Source organism: Macrosteles quadrilineatus, unplaced genomic scaffold (genome assembly GCF_028750875.1).
Source record: "Macrosteles quadrilineatus isolate MER2022 unplaced genomic scaffold, UCM_ALF_1.0 Scaffold_7__1_contigs__length_78375512, whole genome shotgun sequence".
In the NCBI taxonomy this organism is placed as follows: domain Eukaryota; kingdom Metazoa; phylum Arthropoda; class Insecta; order Hemiptera; family Cicadellidae; genus Macrosteles; species Macrosteles quadrilineatus.
The window spans coordinates 30,969,767-30,994,595 of NW_026542600.1; the positions used below are offsets into that span (position 1 = coordinate 30,969,767).

The following is a 24,829-nucleotide window of genomic DNA, read 5'->3' on the forward strand; positions in this document are numbered from 1 at the left end:
ACTATAAAGTCTAAAAGGAAGTACAAAAAAATTATGCAAGATACAAATGAAAGTAAAAAAGAGAGAGAGAAGGATGACACAATTCCACGACTGTTATTACCTTGACTGGAGCAGGATCGATCCCAACACCTAAGGGTTGTGATGTCTCAGTTAAAACGCGATGTCATGTGCATAACGCGAAGAATAAGCTTTACATAATTGAGTACTAAAGACGAAAGATTCTTATTGGCGTTTCAATACACAGTAACAAATCAGAAATATAATCTTGACTAAACAATCGTAACTCAGCAAACCAGCAGGTTGAGAGGATTTCATTAATTACTATATTGTGTTGAAGATAAGTAAAACGGATCGTAATACGAAAAATTACAAGTATACGCAAAGCCAGAACAATTTACTTAGAGATTGAGCCTTCAACGTGTATAGACGTAATATTGTAAAATCTTTTCTTGGATAAAAAAGATTGAAAAAACTTCTACAATTGAAAGGCGGGAAATAAGACAGTTATTATGGTTTATAGAGCAAACACGTCGCAATAACAACCTTTCGAAAATCGTAATTGGTGTTCCGAACACTGACATTTACTCATTTCGTGGAATTCTTCACGTTGTTTCATTTACCATTGTTATATATTAGTTTAGTTACATTTAGGTAAATAATTATGATTAATGATAAATTAATTTATTTCCAATCATTGCTTTATCATTTTATTTTCACGCAATTACATATAAGCTGTTTTAATTACAATCTTATTCCACACAATACTAGATAGAGGTTCAAATTGTCTCTTAAGTACATTCGCATAAATCGATTGAAGAGACAGAATACGTTCGCTGAATGCAACATAGCTAGAGTAGAAATGGAGACTGGATGATAGGGTACTTGATGAGTTCGCGTTCGAATTGCTATAATGATGTGACGCTGCCAACGCAGCTCACTTATTATTGCAATGTTCGATATTTTTTCAGAACTGCGTCATTTATTTTTGGTTACACTCTACTTAAAGTTTCGATTAACACAATTTCAACAGTTATTTGGATATGTTTCAAAGAGACATTAGTTAGTTAAAAAAGCATTTTTTACAACTTTAGAATGATATCCTCATATCTTCATTTGTAGGCTTTTGCGGTAGTTGTAACTAGAATCTATAGTGTTATAGACTTAAACAGCCTCGTCAGAAGAAGATTGCTATCAGCCGTTTCACTCTTGTCGTACTTTGAGACTTACAATGTGGTTGACGCCGAAAACCACTGTTTGTATCAATTCTCTAATGTAGTAATGTGACGTCAAGCTAAATGGTGAGACGATTTGATCCAACTTGATGTATTTATTTACTCATTACAGTCAACAGATTGGGAACACCAATTAAACATCAACAACCGAACTAACCTGCAACTCCGGAGGACCTCCTTCGTCGCGGATGAGCAGCAGATGACTCTGCCCGTCCAGGAGAATCTCCTTCTTGAACCTGCCTCCCTCAGGGGACTCCTCCTGCATGTAGGAGCCAGTGAGGTAGCGGTGGACGAGGGCGGACTTGCCTGAACACAACGATCCGACGATGCCCAGTCGCAAGTCCGGCACTGACCGCGACACCGTCCATTCCTGGGAGTTGACGAAGGAATCTGAAACAAAAACAAGGTTTTGAATCAAAAATATTGTTTGGTGTTAGTAACATTATTTTGAACTTGGAAAATCTTGACGAATGAAGGAATATCGGATGCCGAAGGTTTATATAAAAACTCAGTTAAACTCGAGTAAAGTAGCTTTTCTCTGTGATGGCGTACAGCACAGATTTTTCGTCAAAGAGAATTCGTTTCAGATACACGTCTTATCATTCGTATTTGGTTATTGATTTGTTGCGATATACCGTTGTTTCTCATAATAATTTTAAAACTAAGCATCCAAAATACTTAGGTATATCAAACGAGTTCAGCCTGTCCCTATTAACACCAATAAAAGAGATCGTTTAAGCACTTTTGTACTATAAAAACGAGTTTTTGTCTGTATGTCTTTTCGTAAAGCAAAGCCTACTGAACCAGCTTCGTTGAAATTCAACAAACATAACAAGGAGATGTGTCCAGGAAAAAAGGAATACATTATTGCTGCTTCTAAGTTCTAATGGAACCGGGATTAAATGCTGATTGGTCTCTGGGAAACGGACTTTCGGCCTGCGCTGCCCCTGACTCGGCCTGGGCTACCCCTATTATGTGGTGTAAAGGGTAGGTTTCTCGGGAGTAGGTACCTGACCTGAGCTTGCACTTTACCCACTAAATCCCAGGAATCTCCCGGAAATACCTGTGGGGTGGTGGACAGGGTCGTCGACACAGGAAACAGGGCAAATAGCATTGGAGCCAACCTTCTAGGAAATACATTACGATTGTATTAAAATACTGCTGTAATCTTTGGCATTAACGACTCAGGAAGTGATGGTGTCTACGGGTGGTGGATATCCGCCCCAAATAAACCTATTTTTGTTTCAAAATTTTAGATTCAAAAATACGCAAATTCTTACTACATATAATAAATCTTTTATGCTTCTTTTAATACTGTATATGATAGTGGTTTTTAGTACTGTATTATGACAAATTTAAATGTAAAATACTTGCAGTTATTTGAACTTGAATTCATTAATTCTTAGGCCGCGAACGCTAAATATGTAACAGATGTTCGTGTACAGTAGTTAAACAATAAAAAATAGTGCATTTCATCACTAGAGGGTACCTATTTAACAGTACTGTATTACGAAACATTTATATGTAAAATACTTGTAGTAATTTGAACTTGAATTCTTTATTTCGTTGGCCGCGAACACTAAAAATATAAAAGTAACAGATGTTTGTGTAAGGTAGTAAAACAATACAAAATAGTGCATTTCATCACTAGAAGGTGTCTATTTAACTTTACTGTATTACGAAACCTTTAAATGCAAAATACTTGTAGTAATTTTAACTTGAATTCTTTATTTCGTTGGCTGCGTACGCTAAATTTTGGCCGTAAAAGTTTAATTTTGATACTTACTTGTTCTGTGTTATTTCACCTAATAACAACAGTACATTTAATTCCATCCAACATAATTTTTGTTGGAAATGCACAATGTTGAATTGTGTGTTCCAATTATTAAATTGCAAATTACATTAATTAATTGTTGAATGAAATGCATAGGGGCATTTAATTCCATCCAACTGAATTTTCTGATTTTGTATATAACAAACTGTAAATTTCTTTTATTGATTGTAAATATCTACATCACTAGAAGCCTTTTTGTAGTAATTGATCATTTAAACACTGCAGTTACAAGTTTAATTTTGATATTTTGCTGTACCAATACACCAGACTGTTAATTAATATATAGGATTATATTTTAAACACATTCTTATAACATACTTGTTTCTTGTTACATTGGTTTAGTTTTTAATTTCGTATTTTATACTTAGTGTTTATCTGGTTTTTACATAACAAATTGTTATTTACTTTCACTTTGTATTTGCTTGTAAATAGGACACTACCAGAAGTTTTTTTAGGTAAACATTATTTTAAACACTGCAGTTTTTTGTTTACCTTACACCAGACTGTAATTTAACTAAAGTAGGCCTATCATTATTTTTATACTACGTCTCTTGTTTAAATTATCTGAATGAATGTACTACGAATGTACATTCAGCTGTTAAACTACAATTCACACTTTAAACTGAAACAAGAGGTTCTACCCGTGAATTCAAGGGTGAACAGAAACCACCATTAAATTAATTTAATCAACTTTGACTTTATATTTCATTTAAAGGAGTTAGAGAAATTTTCATGTGAAAGGATGTTAAAGGCAGTGGAACCTTCATACCTTACGTCCTAAGGTTGGCCGAGGTTGTACCTGAACACGCAGCTCTCTTTCACGACATCTTTAATACTTTTCAATGAAATTGCGATCTGTTAAAGATCGGTGACAACCTCTTGGAACGAACAACATACATGGTTTGGTAATCTCATAGTCATCATGGTTCGAACACCTTTAGTTACTCACTTGTAACAAACAGCTATAAATAGCTTCACTGTCCATTCACCACGACTCTTTTAAGAACGTAAAAGTAAATAATAAAATATGTAAACAAACAAACTATATTGTCGATTGCATTGGCCAGCTGTTGTTCACTAAATTAATCAAATAATAACTTTCAAAACATGCAAGGCGTAGCCTTTTGAAAATCAGCCTGTGGGGCAGAGCCCTTAGGGAGTTCGTCCATATCAATACTCTTCGGCAAAATCTACACACTCTAAGCTTCATTTTGATATGCCATATGCCTATATTTTTATTTGGTAAATGGCCTTAACCGTTTACATAAAATTTGATTGTATCACTGTAATAATATAATATACTGTTGTATGGATAATATTTTTGTACTATTGAGTGGATGGATTCTTATGTAAACAAGCCTTGAAATCATATTAAGTGAGACTAATTCGTCAACGTTTGTGATTTATGAAAGCTATAGTGACAATAGGCGGATGGTGGCCCCACCTTCTGCAGTAGCCTATCTATAAAAGCTATAATGTATATACAAAACTATAATATCTATAACTAATATTATGATGGTCAATTTATACATATCCACTGTTTTTGTATCTTGAACTGAGGTGACACATATGTCGCCAAATCGTCGTTAAAATTGGTTAAAAACTGTTTAAATATACAACTTTTAGCACGGTGTTTGTAACTAAACTAGCCCAAACTTAGATTTAAATCCATCTAATACCTGCTCTTGCTCTGGAGTGCTCTGGGGCTCAGGTCCTTCTTGGAAGTACCGTACCTAATCCTATTCATAGTTTTTGGCCAGCTTGCTGTGTCAAACACCCCATATCACCCCTTCCCTACTTCCCTCTTACCCACAAAATCTTTTCAAATTTACCTATAGGGAATCTTTTGGGGACAGCAGACTTAGAGCTACCCACGTTCCCTATTGTTTGTTGCGGAGGGTAAGTTTCTCATAATCACCCCAGGCCGAAAGTCCTACACTCTTGGTCTCTATAGCAACGTCTAGGAAGACCACAATGAATACAATTGCAATGTTTAAAGCTGGATAAATTTAATAGTATTATTTTGTCACACATTAAATTCAAGAACAAAAACAGAAAACATTAAAAAACAAAAAGTGTATAAGAACAATTAAGTTTCTAAGGTGTACGATACGGTGATATACCGATAACTTTCATGAACCATAATCTTTCCTTAAGAGATCTCATACAGTTTTAAAGCATTTCTAAAACTACCAGCTTCCAATAAAAGTATACAACGCCAGTTTTCCATTTAAAAAGCTATGTATCCACGATCCGTCCAAATCTGCTTAAACTTCTAATTGACTTAACATTACTTGACATTCACTTGCTAACAACTCACTTAACACCCGACATTGCCTCTTATAAAGAAAATGTTAATCCATCGTTGGTTTGACATTCTGTTCTTAAGCATTTACATAATAAACGAAAGAACGTAAGTATACTCAACAATTCAAAATATAGTGTTACCCGATAAATTGAGCAGATCATGTTAGAAAACATGGTAACTATATAATGTAGTGTAAAGTATGAGTAGGTTTGATGACTTAAACGGACATAATTGACATTTTATAAGCAAATTTCATATAGGGAATAAGCTCTTACCGTAGATCCCATGGTGAGACCTGACGATTTACTTTTTCGTCTTGAGGCCCTTTGAGGCCAAGGCCACCATCCGTGAATTTGTGTATATTTAAATGTACGATTTAAATATTTACGAGTGAAATGATCCGAGTTTTTAGAGAATTTGTAAAAACCGTGTAAACTTATACTGTATTTATTTATTCAAACGAGTTCATGAACCAGTATGATCAGACTATGGGAACAGGGGTTTATGGGTTTAAGATAGGGTATTCCCAATTTTGACGCTAAACAATTTCAATTTATTTTAAAACCATTTTGTAAAGCTAAAGCGTTGCCATGCGCCATTAGGTGAAAATAAAAAAAAAACTTTAGATTTATAATTATTATGTTATTTTTATGAGAATAAGTAAATTGTGTTTGTTTCTTTATGAACAAATTTTCTATCAACATTTCACAAAAAACACATTATTACCTCCCCTGTAGCAGCAAACCTAAATACGGTACTCATTGATAAATTAAACTTATGTTATTTAAACATAGAATAATATGAAATGTGTAGTGAGATATTTTAGTGAAAATCCATTTAGGCAAATGGCAATTCGCTTAGTCTGGAGGTTTGTTGGGGCGGAGTATTCTGTTATACACAATAGTTTTTACAACTCCTACAGTCCGCTACAAGGTACGATGTGTTGCCTGTTGAGAGAAGGCAACACCGGATGTGGTCATGTACGTGGGGGCACATCCGGGGATCTGGCACCGGGGCTAACCGGATTAACCGGGGGTCGGACCGTCCGATGTGACACTAGTATAACCTCCAACAAATTGATCCTCCCAATTAATTCATCTCACAAATATTCACCAGACATACTAAAATTACCACTTTGGGGCATTTTTTGCTCCGTATTTTATTTGCAAAACATTAAAGGATGCGGTACATAATTTGATAACGTAAATATCAACTTTGTATTCAGTTAAGGCATATTCCTAAAAATAACACCATCCGATAGATTTTAACCACAGTTTGATGGTAACTAGACCAGGCAGCAAAAATATTGCAAACTCAAGGCATTATCCGCATGTTGCCGTTATATTCAACTTATAATGTACTTAAAACATTAGGATTAGACCATCCATGTTTTCTTATCTCGTTAACTTTAAGCGGATTTCAGTAATTTCATTGGCAAGATTTTATATTTTTAGTTTAAAAGCTTTAGTTTATAATTCACAGAGTGGTGACAAATTGCATTCGCACATGTGGTGTCAATGTTTTGCAAATCCCCAACTTAAAACGCAATTAAAAGTATGCAAACCCTTGTTTTCGGCACGTGGTACGAAGTTCAGTAAACTATTTCGAGAGCAATCAATTGGCTTAGTGTTCGATCTGTCCCAGTAACACTACACTTTGGTCAAAGCTATTGAAAGGACACGAATATACTCGGAAATTCTAGGAATACATTTTAATTATATCGTGGAAGTGCTTTAATTAAGAAACATAACCCCTGTTTGTGGTTTAAATTGTATATATACATTGGTTATTGACAGCAAAATTAAATTTCGAAAAACTGTTTGATATATTTGAAATCAGTACATTCACCAATGCATTTAACTTCAAAAATGTATGTATTCTGTCAGAAATGTATTTACTTTTATTTGCCCTTTAAAAGAGATTTAATATGTCTTTTCTAGTATTCCAATAATTTAATATTTTGAGTTCAACCACAGACAAGGGGATAAGTCTAACGCTTTTTAACACGGTACAGTTCCCTAGGACAGTTTTAATATCACACGGTTACTTAGATACAGGTTAGGCAATGTTGAAAAATAAAAATGTGCACAGCATATTGTATTAATTTTATTTTTTTTTATCAACCCCAATTTCGGTAAGATCTTGACAAAATACGAAACAAAATAAGTTTTACATACTGCCCAAAATGTATAAAGCAATTTTCAATGACAATTAAGATAGATATTCCGAATAAACTAGTTATTTAGAATAACAGTATACATCATGTTTTGCACCTAGCGAGGTTCAACCCATGATACAGCGTATTTTAATTTGCTATTACGTGACTTGAGAAATTAACCTCACTTATTTGCAACGAAATCAAACGACCTTCATCAGCAGATAAAGTGACCACTTATACACAAGTAATGAGCTATTACAGCACGATTACTAATGTCGCATAGCCTGATACGACGGTTGCTATTCAGCGGTCGTCGGTACAAGTGTAGACTATAGACACACCACCATCAAGTAAACCTTGCATCCCCATAGTTGTGACCAGTTATAGAATAAAAATACCTCCGCCGCAGCAAACCTGCAGACAAAACTAATTTCCACATACCCGAGTGAAATTTAACTAAAATATTTCCTTAGTAAAAATTTTATATTTATTCCCTATTTAAATAAAACTATATTTTATTGGTAATTAGGTTTGCTGCCAAAGGGAAGGTAATAAAACGTAATTTAGGGAAACGTTAATAGCTTTGCCATATTTGATCATTATAAATTAAAATATATACATATACAGGCAGACTGCGACCACATTAGTTTATTTTTCTCCATAAAATAACATAGGTATTTCATATTTTCAGTTGTTTTTTTATTTCGATAACCATTAAGCCCACAAAAACACTCCAACATACAAAATTATTAATTTTTAAGCTCTACCAAATCGATTGGAAAGAAATTGCAATTTTGTTTTAGGGCCAAAAGTGGAACAAACCAATATTCCCCCATACAACCTCATTCCCATTGCCCAATTACGCTGGTTCGCGAACACGTTCGAATAAACGTAGGTCTACACGTTTGTACCGAATTAAATCAAAATCCGACAATTTTTACTCCATTTATCGTGCTAACGAACAGATGGTGTTTTTGGTCTCTGGCGACGTCAAGACGAAAAAATCGGTCCCGGGTCTAGGCCTTACCATGAGACATAGGGTAATAGCTTATTCCCTATATGGGAAATTCACTAAAATAAATTAGGTTAAGTAGCCACCGCCGTAGTTTTCTGCAGTAAAATGAGTTATCTATACTCCTACTTGTTCATCCTGCAAAACTAAAATGAATGATGAAATTAAATGAATGATTTATTGTCGTTAAAACTACAAAGTTAATGACAATCGTCAAAAGAAAAACAAAACAATTAAGATGGCTCTTGCATTAAAACTAAAATGACTTAAACTCTAAACCAAAGTACTCTTCATGTTTGTACAGGCAAGCCTGGGTTAGAGTAGTTTTTAAGACAAGTTTGAATTTTAAAACACACAGGTTTTTGATGGAGGTAGGAAAGAAATTATACATTTTACAAGGATACGTGACTTATTATAAACTCAAGCTTCTTTACGGGGTTTTCAGGTTTTTTCTTCTTTATATTTATTTTATACTGTAATAGTTTATGGAGACATAAATAATGTGCTTTAATAGTTGCATGCTCTGATAAACTATGCATTCATTCAACTATGTTCTCGGGAATAATTTGAAGGGAATATTGCATTTCTTTTTTAAGAATAATATACATTTATATTTACAAATTAAGTTAAAGTACGTCATCTATAAATATTTGTTGCAAACTGGTTCTTGACCACTGGAAGGTAAAATAAATAAATAAATAAGACAAGAAAACACCGGTTTCATAAAGATGAAATCGCCTTTCAGTATCAAAAGTCAAAGGCTCAAGCGACCTTAATAAGGGCTTAAATTCACGAAAGTTATAAAGCGAATTTCTCCTGATGAAAACAAAGACACCGATTTAGTTGAGAATAAGAAAAATTACTACGGTACGTTCCATCATTAACTTGAGTTTGCAGTTCCACAAACTAAAACGTTAAGTTAACGAAATCAAAAACGACGGATAAACGAAGGTTAACAAACCCCACGAGGTTTCACGATTGTTATTATTTGATTTTTGTTGACATAGCAACCGCTCTTGTCATCCACAGTTTCATCATTTCGAATTTAACTCACTCTAACATTCTAAACAGGTAATACAGTTTTTTTATTACAATATTCTGTTGAGGACCCAATTACAATGTGTAGTTTGATCTATTTGACTGTCTATTATCTGTAGTATTTCATACAATTAATTCATCAACTCGTTCTTCTCATGTCATTTTTTTATGGCGTGCACAATTAAAAATTGCATATTTAATTTAAATGAAAATAAATTAAATATCATTTATTTAAAACAATTTGGCTAGAGACACAGTTCTCTTCTTACACTTTAAGTCTTGAGGATGAACATAAATAAATATTTTTATATGAGTTTAAAAAAATAATAAAAGAATAAAAACATAAAAAGGTTAATATCATCACCAAGGCAACGAAAAAGTGAGGAACACTTTAATAGGAGATACGAAAAATTAATGCCAAATTAAGACTATATATGCAATGCGAAACCTCGGATGGTTTTGATCTTTCATCACTTGAGTAAAGCTAAATTGTTAAAGTATTAACTATCGACAAATATGCTTAAAACCCTGACTTAACAAATAAGTTCGTTAACCTTGGGCTATACAATTATCGACACCTAGATAATTCCCAGACGTCTAGTAGTAGCAAAATTCCCAATGAGGGGAAAACGAAGACCTATGAACTGTGGTTCTAACACTGGCAACACTTTTGAAATGTTCACAATTACATAGCAAGCAGCCCATTGTTTATCTAAATAGTTGCGATAGATATTATATAATGTATTTCGGGGTTCCCCGAAAATAAACAAGTTTCCTGGATGCCCAAGAAACGTTTAATGATTTAATGGTACTGTTTGAATAGTTTCATAAACGTATGTCTTGAATTTAATATCGAACCTCATAGTAGCAGTTCACACCAAAACGTTTGGTATGAACTGCATTAAAAAACCTCCATTACGGTTTTAGGACGAAATATATATTGTTAAATTGATTTTCCAAGGTCCCATTGGGAGGGGCTTTAGCTCATGTAGCCCCTACCCCTTGGAATCCCTACTGGTAAGTGTCTCTGTATTCAAAAGAAAATAATTGCCGCAATCCAAGTTGGAATTTTGGAATTACAACCATTTTACAATTATTGAAAAAATTAATCATGATTACTAATATACAAAAAATTAACTTTGAGCATTTCCTAGGAATCTTTATTAACAATTGATACACGAATATTAAAATACAAGTTACGAAACACGTTTGGGAACCACTGATCACGCTGTCAATACTAGTCAAGACCCCTCTACCAGCTATTTCAATGTTCAAGGACCCTACTCTACCCACGTGAGTATAAAGGACACATAGCGTGATACTATTGTGATCTGTTTAAGCAGGTGAATCTGGGATGTGACATCACACTTGGTGATCGCCGCTTAACGAACATCAATTGACATCAATTGGGACCTTTCAACTAGCAATAGAACCGTATGGCCGCTCCTTCACTCAAAGCCCCCAGGAAATCTGGAGGGGTTTTGGGTTAATCGTGAGACAATATAATACCCCCACCGCAGCAAACCTGCAGACTAAGCCAATTTCCATTTGACTGATTAGATTCACACTAAAATGTCTCCTTACAAATATCACAATTATTCACTATATAAATAGAATCAGTTTAACGAGTACCAAGATTTGCTGTAAAAGGGAGGGTAAAAGGTGATTTTATTTGTCAAATGTTAATACCGGTAGTTTAGTAAGAAATAAAGTCAACTTCCAAATTTGATCGAAATATGTTCATAAACAAGCAAACTACAACAGTTTCCCATAAGAACAACCGCTCCATAAGAATAACATAGGAATAAAAAAAAAAAATAATTTTCTCCGTACCAAACCATTTGGTCTATAATAACGCTTCAGTATTCTAAATTATTGGATTTTTAATCTAGATTAGATTTTATAATTAGATTTTTTGTTCTACAAAATGGTTTGGAAAAATAAGAAAACCAATTTTTACCCCATAAAACCTCCCTGTTTTATAAACCCCTGTTCCCATAGTCCGACCATTAATTAAAATCTTATTTGGAAGTAGATTTATCGGTAAGGTTGGTATAATACCACAGACTTGTCTCTCTAAGGATTAAAAACATGAAAATTAGTCAAACATTACTTCTTTGGATAACATTTTATTTTTTACAACCTTAAGACATTTTCCAAGAGAAGCTTACTCTTATGAGTGTGGATATTTAGATAAATTACTTACGATAACGCATTTCTGTTGGATTAAAAAGAGGCCACTGACAAAGCTACTACGCGCTATTCTCACCTGAACACCGTAGTAACATTCTAAACAATGCTGTAATGTTTGGTGTATTGTAGTGGCGTTATGCTTCATCGACCTACAGGTATTGTGGCACCGACGTATGTAAAACACGGTACTTCACAATATCTACACCACTATAACACGCAACTGGTATAAGCAGAAGGACGGTAAAAGTATTTTATTGGTACAATTATTTGTTGTATGTATTCCAAACTGTTTGTGTATAAATTCCAACTGTATTGTGATAAAATACTGACTCGAGTGTTCATTCTACAGGAACAATGTTACAATCCCAACATAGTCAAGCTTACACAATCGTCAAGTTAGATTTTCGGCGATTTTGTTGAAAATGGGGATTCAATTGTTTACAGGCAATAAACCCGTATTATATATGTATTATACATTTAAAGATTAACGAGTTTTGGAGTTGTGAGTAATGGTATTGACCATGACTTCGAGCAAAGGAAACCCTCCACAAGTTTGTTTACTGTATAGGTTTGCAACACTTCCTTAAACATTCCAAACTAATACGTTGTGTAGTTAGAAGTTAAGTAAAATAAACGAAGTAAATTGTTCGATAGCTCCCAAAACTAAAATATAAGTAAATTTCAATTGGTATTAGGTGCACGGAATAACACACATAACATACAACATATCTACTAAAAGTATCGACGAACTTTAGCAATTTATTAAAACTGTACAATTTGACATAAGAGAGGGATATGCAGAAACTTTGAGGGACGTGAGGAGCTCTATAAGATCTTAATACAGAACCACTAAAATATCTGTTCCTTCAATTTCAGCCTTCCAAATGAATGACATACTTAACATCCATAACATTTTTAAAGTCTATATTCTAATATTTTCACTTAGTATTTGAATTATGATAATACCTATTGAATATTTAATAACAGATTCGGGGACCCAGATGTCATTTATCATTGGGTTATTAATTTGCAATCTTCTCTCTGTAATCAGCTGATCCATAACAAGATCTTCTCACGTCTACATTGTGCTCATATAATGTACCACATTCAGTGTTAAAATTATTTAATATATTTACGATATGATTAGTAACGAAACTATAGTTTATCCCACGGGTTGAAAATAGGTTTTCAAACAGGAAAATGTGTTTAAGCTCGAGACTAAGTCATTTTCTTAAATTAATTTAACCGTTGATTAACAAAACCAGAAGTAGCAATTTTGCACTAGGGTCCAAAGAAGTGGATTCGAACCCTTCCTGATAACGATACTTAAATTAATTGCGTTCAAAACAGCTGATAATATCCTATTGCGGCGGAGAGAATTTTTTACACCGTTTCATGAATTTGAATTTTACTCCGTCCTCAGGTGATAAATCCAAACAAGCCAAGTGACATGATCAAACTTAAAAAGAAAAACTTCAGTGTTTCAGCGCAACAGAATAAAATGTTGTAGAATATAGGCTAAATCCACTTGTCACTCTGCTATCCTTTTATAGGTTCACTATAAAAACCGCACTACCACAACTAGCCTTTCAAGTTCCAAACTTTTTATTAAACTAAATTTCAAGTGGCACAAACAAAACTTGTGTTAGACACCTCTTGATTAATTTAAATCTACTTAAGAGTCCTTGGGTCCAAAAATATTTTTTGAAACACCAGAGTGATTGTAATTTAAATATCTAGTATACTGTGGGATTATAAATTTTGTTTGTAGTTCTTTATTTGTTTTACGAGTTCGAACGTCTAGGCTCCAAGGACTCTTAATTATATTTTTGCGTCTTAACCCTGCATTTTCCCGCCCCCAGATTCTCAAAGGCCTTTTTCTTGAACTTATCAAGCAACGCAATAAGTGAGCCGTTATAGTGCAAACACACTACAATTACTACACAATTATGATTACACAATTTAATTTTGTTGATAAATTGTAAGTGTTGTCGATATATGAACCCACGTCACTGACTTGATTACACAGTTCGTCGCGCTGCCGACTAAACTACAGACTCACCAAAGCGAGTATTGCTCAATAAAGCGAAAACAATAAGAAAGCGAGAGTTTATTTAACGGGTAATCCACTGTGGCTTTCAAAGTTAGGACGGGCGTTCGGAACCCGTACTTCTTTAACGAGTTGTTCAACTCACTTCACAAGTTGCTTCGCCTGCTGTGTACTACACTTGTAGACTTGTCGAGAAGAAATCAATAACCTAGCACTCACTACTCACCCCTTAGCTTTACGGGGTTCCTCAAGGGTGGGTGACTGTACTTTTTTGTTTTAATTCGTCGCTAACGAGGGAGGATTTTTACGCCATGAACTTTGTCCCTTATCTTTGTCAAAACTTTGTTCGTGAAAGTCAAAATATATTCGTTAAGACTGAGTATAAATTTAAAAATAATATCCTTAACCGTTACGAATTTGGATATTACAGTAACGAAAAAGAACGTTTATAAGGGCACCCGCAAGTCTACGGAGCAGGTGCGGTGGATTGAAGCTGCTGTACTGGTTTTACTTTCTTCGCCAACTGTTCGGTTTTCGTAAAGCTCAATATATATATTACAACGATCTATATATTAAATAAAGGTATATGGGTGTTTACCTGAAAAAGAATATAGAGGGTGTTAATTAAAGAACGCAAACATTTTTGTTCAGCGTTGATGTAAGTAAGTTACTAATAAAAGCAAGTATTGTTTTATTTTATTAAGTAGGCGTAACGGACAATTGATTGTGTATTATATCTATATTTACAATAGCTCCATAACTGTTTGGACAAACTATTATATTATGGCTATAATCATTTACTTTAGGATACTGAAGTAGACATCTATGTTAGTCCAGGAAGTGAATACATATGTACGGGGACAGACCAGCTGTGACTATTTTCCCCCTAAACAATAACACAGTTGAACGAGCCACTTATAGACTGTGCTACTACCGGTATCTAAAATTATATCTCCTGATTTATGTTCGTTACAGTGACACCGGGTTGATGTGACATACAAATATAGTATAGCTTACAATAAATTGTTCTATAAAGTTATCTTGGTTAAAACAGTTGATATGCTCGTCGTAAACCAGAACTTTACAAGGGCTTATTTGATTTACGTTCATTTTTATTTTAGAATAACTGTGAACAGCTTGAAAATGGAAGTGGAATTTTTAGTGTTATCCACAGTCAAAGCTATGATACTAAATACGGTATAACTATTTCTGTCTCATATGTTTCTCCATCTAGAAAGGTTGTAATCGTGTTACCACTACGATAAACAATAATAAAATTGCATCCCATAGAACACGTGAGTAACGATTTGACGTTTGAGTGCAAAAAATTGGTCAAATAGTTGTCCGAACAGTTCGTAGACTGTTACTTAAGGTTGTCAAGTTTAAGTGCAAAGTGATTCTGTTGAAATTGATTCACATAGCTTGAGGTTAAGTTGTATTTTGTTTGTTTAGACATCGATGATTTCGGATATACATCGAACATAACATCTTTAAAAGTGTTAATTCTTGTAATTTTTCAAATTCATAATGATTTTACATACAGTAAGTACTATTTGTCATAATATCACAGCGACGAATATAACTTTATTATACGTACAAAATGAACTGCATGATGGGTAATTTAATGAAGCACACTGATTATAATCACCTGGATAAGGTTTCAAATAATTTGTCAATATCAGGTTTTGCAATAAACTGACACAGCGCTGATACCTAGCGGCGTTCAGGCTAACCACCTTCGCAAATCTGTAATCGCAGAAACTTTAAATTTGTCTGTAAAAATATGCTATTGATGGTAACCAAAAAGTCTAAACCAAGTTAATAAGAATTTAAGTCTAGGTATTACTGTATTCGTTAATTATCCATATGACTAGTTTTTTATTTTTTATTTAGAAATACTCTTATCACAGATCTTCGACGTAAAAACCTTTAAGTGCGAAATATTACTTTTAAATAATAATTATAATATTTTTTAATTGGTTTAAAATTTGCAGCGAATTAGAGTCTTAAAAATTTTACGTGAATAAAAAAAGCTTTGCCAGTTTATGAATGACAAGTAAATCATACCATTTATTTCACTATTAGAATCATAATTCTAGCCATTTATTTCTTTGATTTTAAATAAATTGTAAAGAATACGCGAGCTACGATCCCAATGCAAAGCACATCCTATACAGTTATAATATAGACCTGTAGCTAATGTGCAACATAATATTATGCCAAAATCTGACAAAACTAGAATGGAAAATCACTGTTGAGACACGTGCCTAGCAAAACAAGATAAGAAATACATATAAATAAAATTTTAATACAAAAATGTACAGCTTCAAAACATGCCGTAGGAGTCATATAGACCAAGAGTCAGTGACCAAGAACACTTATTATATATTATAAATCGTGTATAGTAAAATACATACATAGTCTATACAAAAAAAAATTCAAGATACAGTGACAGGGTGAGTTAGACCACCCGTACACATACTTTTACGGGAGTACGTTTTCACCTAAAAGGTGAAATAATAACAGTTTTGTTTTAGTTTTAGTTTCAGGCTTTTGAAAATAACATGCATTTTATATGGGAAAACTTAGTTTTTGAGTGATTACTCAAATAATAAAATAAATAGACAGTAGGTGTAAATTGGAAAGTTGTTAATCTTAAAAGACGCTTAAATGATATTCTATTTAACATATGTTGCAATTTGATTTTCTTTTTATTTACAGGGCTACCAACATTACAAAAATTATCACTATGAAAATTGTTGCATGTGACACGTCACTGTAAAGTGGTTTTTACCAGGATTACGAATCCTCAATCAGAACGTAAAAATGTTAAGCGATTTCGAAAATACAGGGTATTACATCAATTCGCGAAAAACTCACAAAAATGGCCGCTATTTGAAACTAATTGAGATAATTAAGTTCTGTTTTCACCAAAATGTTGCTCTAAGTAGGACCTTTAAAAAATTACAATGAGATATTGGTTGCCTTACGGAAATTTCGAAATTCGAACCCGTGAACTTCATTTCTGGAACACCCTGTGCTTGGATCATGTTTTAAGAATTTTAAATGGATTCTTCGTATGTGGTTTAGAGGGAAATAATGTTATTTCGCGTTTCTAAGTGAACACGAACTCCCGTAAAAGTATGTGTACGGCCTGCCTAACCCTGTATACATTGTACCGTCCCAATATTGAATGGTACATTGAATAGTAATTGGTTTGCATTGTTTGTTTGTTAAATGATTTGCTTTGGGCTAAATTAACGGCTAATCTAGTTAACACGTGTTTTTAATTGCAGCTGATTTATATTACACAACTTTATGGTATATGCACTTAAATCGGCAATTACAGTTATTTTAAGGATATTAGTAATTTAAAAGAGAAATATAAAATTTTGCTTTCTCATTTAAAAAATACAGTTCATTTTCAAACATACTTTTCTAAAGCTTTCATGGAAGACTGACAGAAAATTACGACCAACCCTGTTACAAAATATCAAATTATGTGTACGTATACCCTACTGTATTTAATTATGAAATTCCTGGTTGTTCTTATTACGCCCACAAAAGCTGGTAAAACTCCTGGAATTTCCTAACGTCAAAGGCTCATTATTTGGAAGGAAAGTCTTCGTCAATGTAACGTTTCCATTTTTTTGTAACTAAGATAAAAATGTGCTATTAATATTTCTATTTAAAATATGTGTGCCTTTTAATGTACGTATTCCAACCAACGTGAGTTTATCGCATTCCCAATCCTAAATATCACACGTACATTTATCGAAGTTCAGTACAGTATGGGTTTAAAAATATGATTTTATTACTGATTGATAGTGTCAGCAAGCTATGAGATTCGAAAACTCGCGGTTGAGAATACATGTTTTTTTTATTTTTCCGTAAGCAGATTTTGGTGTGCAAGGGATTAAATCTGTATAAAAAATTACTGAACTTAAATGCAGTCCGAGAAGCTACCCACTAGACAAGCAACTCACTCAAAAATGTGCACCCATAGGAATTGGTTTTATATTATACTTGAAAAATAAAACTTGTGAGGAACGGAGTAGGCTTACTGTTTATCGTAAGCTAAAATGTCTCTAAATTTTCGGACATCGAAGCCGCAAACTTGCATACATTTCCAGTGTTGTGTCGACATTTGAATCTTCATGAAAACATCCTTACGATCTAAAGCACTGTTCTAGCCGAGTGCGCAGATTTGCTGCAAGAGGTGTATAATTTCGCCACCATTACCATTCCATGAGACTTGTGTTACATCGGCGAACAGTTGCGGGGTGACGAATCGATGAGAAAGCGAATCCAGTAAAAGGTCATCGGCCATGGGGTAAGCCAAACTGAGGTTTGGGCGAATTGCAGTTTTTGTTTACATCACACTCTATCGATTCCAATAGAAAATCTGCAATCTTTAGATTGATTGTAGCAAAGTCCTTTGTTAGGTATTGCTATCTACAATGAATAGTCGAGTGAGTGGATTGTATGATACGAAACCACAGGGAAAGAAACTTCTGTTTGGACTTAAGTCTATGCATACTCTTCTTCATTGGTCAGTATACATGCTTCTATGTTATTTTGGTAATATTTTTAGTATTTTATTTCCTTTATACGCACAACCAATGATTCCAATTTTACTAAGATATGATAAATTAAGAAATAATATAAATAGTACTCCATGGAATTTACGGTATTTCAACAAAAACCAATAGCTAATTGACCCAGGTAAAGGAATACAAATGTATCTCAACTCACAGTAAAATAAGACTTTTGATTTATACAGGCAGATTCCCTAATCATTGGGGCTTTTAGGTGGCTTAAGTTGTTGCAATATGCATATATAAATTCGTGACACCATCTTAAGACCGCAAAATGTTTTCTGGGAAGTTATATAAATTTCCGTGATAATATTTGGTTAATATTTGCTAGACTTGTTATTTAAGTTCAATATCGTTCGTCTAATTTCATGCTGGTTCAAAACTGATGTGTCGAATTCGTTGTTTGAGCTTAATTGTTATATAGTCATATAACTACATCCGATGAATGTCCAGTAAATAAACCCCATGTTACTTAGGCTGGAGATAACTCTGACGTGGTTGAATGATCAGATGATTCCATCGACTATCTTTGTGCTAAATATCAAACCTGTCCATTTAATCGTTTCGTAGCAATGTTATACATTAGTTTTGCGATAGAAAAAACTATCGTTTTAATAAGTTTAGAGACTGAGTATACACAAAGGTGCATTGCTCAAACAGTCGAATATATGCGTCAGTATGGTGACTTTAAGGGAAAATTATTTTGAGTTTTAAAATGTCGAAATCATAGCGATGACCGAATCTAATATTCTCGGCTGCCCGTCTCTCAAGTTTATATACATATTAGTTAAAAATAATGTGATTGATAGTTACGAATCGCGAAAACTAATATCACAAGTAAATTATTATATCAAGGCAAACAAAAAGTTTAAACTCGTAAACGAATTGTGGGTGTAAAATTTAAACGAGTTGACAGTAATATAAAAGTTAGTAATTAAATAAATGCATAGGTAATGGGTAATTAATGGTAGGTAATGGTTTAATGTATGATTTAAAGCATTCGGTAAAATCAGTGCTTTCCAATATAATCGGCAAAATCTAGTGATCTGAATTTGTACGATGACTCAATCTTAGAGGGTGCTAAGGCCCGGAAACACAATAGATTGAGAAAGATTCAGAAAAACATCTGCCGAACATCTGCTTTCTTGTTGCGAAACGGAACTAAAAGTAAAGCTGCCAGGACCCAATTTGAAAATATTGATAGATTCGACTTGAGAACAATAGAATGCCTCTATTGATGTTTATAGTAAAGAAATTCGTTGGGCCCATACCTGCGTCTATAGCGATACCGGAGTTGACTTTCCTAGTCCTTCTCGTCTCTTTAGATGCCGAAATAGCGCCTATATGAGTTGGAAAACAATACTTGATTGGGGGATTTCATTATTTTTTTCTTATAATTTACCTACGCTAGTAATCTTCAGTCTTTATGGTGACGAGGGTCTGACTGAGACAATTTTCATGTTTTCATTTAAGGATCCCCAGACGCCAAAACTACAATTCGTTCAAAGAGTAAATACATGCATCCTTAATTTACTCAAATACAAACATAAAACTCAGTAATAATTATTTATACAATTTCAACACTTTATATCTTACCAAAACAACATTCTTATCAGGCTGCCTCCATCACTGGTTTGAATACTCAAAATAAATACGACTAAAACAGCTATAACCTCCCAAATTACTCTTGAGACAAATTTCCGAGGCTTTTCAATAATGTTTAATTCTTACAACAAACAGAAATTAATATAAAATACCAATAGCACAATATGGTTGCTTGACTACAGATAGTCAGCAGAAAGTGAAGCGGTCAAGACGGCTCAGCAGAAACATAACACTGATGACGTCCGTGGAGTGACATATCATGATCGATCATCAGTTCACATGCTGATGATGATCGTCAAGTTACTGTGGGCGGAGTACAGAGAACAGTGACGCTACTCTAAGTAATTATCTTGTAAAGATTGTAATTAAATCACAAATATCTTAGTAATTTGAAACATAATGTTACAAATTGGAAGTATCTTCCAGTATTATTGCTATTTCATAGTCACATGACAGCAAATATATTAAAAATTCAACAATTTGAATTTGGTTAATAATGAAACAAAGGAATAACTAATACTTCTGGTGTTTTCATTGCAGTATATTAGTAACGTATACTGAAGGCGTGACAAATTACATTTTGAAGTGTTGATAACAATAAATCTACACCGATACAAATGGCATTGAGTTGTTAAATCGTAGAAACCGTAAATAGGTACATGATTGCGACATAACATTTTAGTTTGTTGAAGTAATGCTTTAATTCAGATGTTACTCCCCCCCCCCCTAAACATAGTATGTAGAACGCATTATTTTCGTCAACATTTTCGAGTTTCAGTTTTGAGTGGATAATCCTGAGCCCAAAAAGTGGTTTTCGAAGTGATGTCTTGATGTGTAGGTGTGAGTGACTGTATGTGTGGATGTGTAAAGAGCTACAGACCACACCTGTTGGCTGATTTTGACGAAATTTGGTATGTAGTTACCAATATTAACAATTATATATTACCAATATTAACGTTATCCATGGTAACTCAAGGAGTTTCTTTAATTTCTTTGAATTTGTTTTTTAATGGTAATATTCCCATAAAACCCCGTAAAATAACGCAATGATTGGATATTCTAGAAAATGGCCCTAACGATTTTGATAAAACTTTAGTATGTTATAGTGCTTTAAATTCTAAACAAAATGGTACAAATCCTATTCCCGTAAAAATTGTGGTTCAAAAGTTATTGTAACTGTAACATAGTTACTGTACTTCCACCGCTTAACCACGTTAAAGGTTGTTGACAAGCTAAAGGGAGAGAGTATGTGTCAGATTGCTGATACAAGTTATTTTCTTTGTAGTGATGTTGATATTCTTTCTGCTATTCGTATTGCAATAGCTAAATCATATATAACGTTATTATCAAATTAATTTAGGTGTGACTATATCTACTATAAAAATGCAGTTGGATTAGCTAATCTAAATTATATACACTGCAGGTAAATACTATAACAACATGCATACCAGTCAAGATACCACGCAACGTTCACTTTTTGATATGTACTTAAGTCATTTTTCCATCTAGAATATTAAAAAAATACTATTTACCATAATTATGGTATATATTTAGGGATACATCCAAGATCTAAAAACAACTCAGGTCTCTTTCAAAGCATAAAATACAATTTCAATCTTCACTGATAAAAGTTTAAACTATTACGTGTTCTATTAGTGGTTTGTTGTATGAAAAAACAATTTGAACATTTGTAGTAATAATAAAGTTGTAATCAAATGTCTACAATAACTATAAAATGAATCCAGTATATTGAATATGTGATTGGAGAGAAATATTGTCTACGTGTTATAGTCCAACTATAAAAATAGTCACTAAAAGTATTTATGCATAGAAGAAGAAAACGGCTCGAAGGACCATAATTAATTAACATTTCACATTAGGCTCGATGATTAACATGGTAGTGGCGAGACTTATGATTACTTATTTTACCAGAGTATTTATATCCTTACCAGATTTTCTCTTCTCCTGGACCACCAAGGACTTGGACCTCTTCACCCGCAGCGACCGTCGCCTCAAGGACCTCAGGAAGGACTCCTGGGGTTCCTTGGGCTTGTCTGAGGGCTTCCTGGCAGGGGGAGTCGCTGGCACCAACCATTTGGTAGCTAACATCACAATACGTTCTTTGTCTTTTAGACACCAAAGCTATCGATAATTCAGTTCATAAGTCTCTATTAGGTTACAGGATACAGTTGTTTAATGAAGTGTTGTAAATTTATAAAGTTCGGGTATGCAAAATCGAAGAAACCGTACGATGTAATCGATAACAATCTAATTAAACATGTAAGTTAGTAAAAATGATAAAAGTAACCTTTCAGTTTCAATTTTTTAGGTGTTTATTTTTCATACGATCAATGAATGGATACTTTTTTCATTTACCCAAGAAGGAATTGAATATTTTTCACAAAAGGTAGTTTTGTATTTATGTTGGTTTAGATGCTGCGAATATTTATAGTAAATTCCCTTAACTTAACGAATCCATTTAGGATTAAGCTTTGATAGGTATAAAACATAATGAAATATCATAGGCCGTAAACCAGATTTCTGAATGAGTTTTCAAGTCGTACAATAATAAAATATGCAACAAGCAAGAACAAGATTTAGGTTAGCCTTTTAGTTAAGGTACTTCCCCAGTCATATTTTGCTTCCCTGCGCTTCTATTCCTGATCAAATGCCCGCGTGTTGTGTCGACGAAAAGCGAACGCGACTGTTTGTTTATTGATCCTGAAGGAGGGATCTCTCTTATCTCTTATCAGCATAATCTCAGAGATAACTTATCTCCAGGATAAAAGGTTGCCGTCACTGCCTGCTGACAAAAATATAAAAACTGTCGTAACTAATTACCCAACGATGTACGTTCATTTTGTAATAACCGTTTCATGGTGAAATGCTTTAACTTTTTACATACACGAGATCCTTCGAAACTTTGCAGTGATTTCACAACGATTAGTTTAAGCATAACAATCATAATTCACAGTGGTTAAAATACTTCAAAATAGTTTAAATATGTCAAACAATCAAAGTATCGACCTCAGTAATAGCCAATGACAAAACAAAACAATATACTCTAATTTAAATTAATCTTAAATGAATGAAGGAAGGTACTATATCAAATGTAGCTTTTCAAAACTGCACGATGAAATGAAGCATAAATATGATGAAAAGTGTGTAAATATTTAAAAAGCAAAGTTGGCGAGTCAGAGTAGGCCTATGTACAAGGGTCTGCGTTCTGCGGGTATTTTAATATTAAATCACGCCCTCGCCAACAAAACAAGGTACAAAATACCTCGCCAATGGAATCCCGAGACAGTTGGAGAGTTAAAAAATACCGAGAGTTTTGTTAAATCAAACTGTATATTACGTAAAATATATGCTTAAAAAATTAAAAGCACAGGCCAAAATGGGATTAGATAGTAGCTTTCCAAATTGCGCACAGTGCTTTAGTATACATTCATAGTAAAAAATAACTATTGTAAAACTGATTTCTAGTTACAAAATATATTTACTAGTTATGTAAAACACGATGTATAGTTAGAGAACATTGGTTCGTTAGACATTACGAGAAAATCTTGTATGACCATTTTTGATTACATATCAAACAATTTAATTGTACGACATTTCCTGATTTGGTAAACCAACTGTTTGAGGATGGGAAGTTAACATTTTCACGCAAAAGTATACAAATATAGTCGGTCGCTATTTGCCTATCTATTCTTATCTATTTAAGAGGTCTGGTTACAATCATCGTTCTTGTTAAAATTATATAAATAGATATAGACTGCTACTTATTGAGTTTCAATATTTCGTGCGACTGCTAATAGTCTAAGGTGTGGATTTTAGATGTTTCTAACAATTACTCTACCCAGTTTATCTCATAACATATTTACTGAAATTAAAACCCAATTTTTGTTTGTTTAGATTCCCCCATTTCCATTTTTATCAATAGTGTATCTTGAAGTACAAGTAGGAAACCTCTATGAAGGATTGTTCGGTTTGAAGAATAGTATTTTACTGCACATTAAGAAATAGGTACTTATACCAGCTGAGGAGATTAAGGAAGTCTTGGGTTCCTTAAGAATCCAAAACATCGTTTATAATGAACAAATTAACAATAATTGACACCCGATCAAAGTAGTAAATAACCAAAATTACACTATATGGTTTTAACACCCAAACTTCATAATATTGCCCTCAATCTACAAAGCGTTGAAAGGTAAGCAGCAGTTGCATTAACCTAATTCGTCATATACTTGTTATCTTCAACGTCGGACCGTGCCGAGCTGTGTTTGAATTCGAGGTCAGTCAAAGTAATACCTCCATTACATCCAGTAGAGCAGTAGTCTGTGTAGTGAATTATTTACTGAATTTACTGGACGATGGAGTACTGAAGTGTACGAATCGTTGATATCAAAAATGGCTCGACGACACGGTCCAAAACAGAAGACGGCAGTATACATCTTGTGAGACCATAAAAATCCACCCTTCTCTGATTCTCTTTTGGAGGCTAACCTTTTGAATTTCCTTCAGAGAAAATGAAGCTGTTTCAATGCAACAAGCATCTATGATTAGCAAAAAATGTCAGTTTAAAAGTGATCTTAGTCGGTATAAGGTGTGTACAATGTACATTGAGCAGTGAATGTGACTCACTACCACAGCATGTATATATTGAGGAAACACGTAGGGGGAAGGCGCATCAATGAATAACAAATAGGCAACATACAGCAGACGCGAGACGCGCCTTAGGTGAGCAACTCCGCGAGAAAATGAGATGGAAAAGAAATAAACTACTCTCAAGAAGCTGGGG

The 24,829-nt window shown here is 33.7% G+C and overlaps 1 protein-coding gene across 3 annotated transcripts in view; it reads right to left on the reverse strand.

The window, feature by feature from the left end:
* LOC128997966 (centaurin-gamma-1A) overlaps positions 1 to 24,829 on the reverse strand; it is a 172,780-nt gene that overhangs the window by 42,546 nt on the left and 105,405 nt on the right. For 2 of the 3 annotated variants that reach the window (XM_054423839.1, XM_054423837.1), the window contains exon 2: positions 1,390 to 1,622. In XM_054423839.1, coding sequence (XP_054279814.1) covers positions 1,390 to 1,622 — 233 coding nt within the window. Of the gene's footprint in view, positions 1 to 1,389; positions 1,623 to 21,977; positions 22,138 to 24,829 lie in introns of those variants that run through there. The other variant, XM_054423838.1, reaches the window with a different exon arrangement.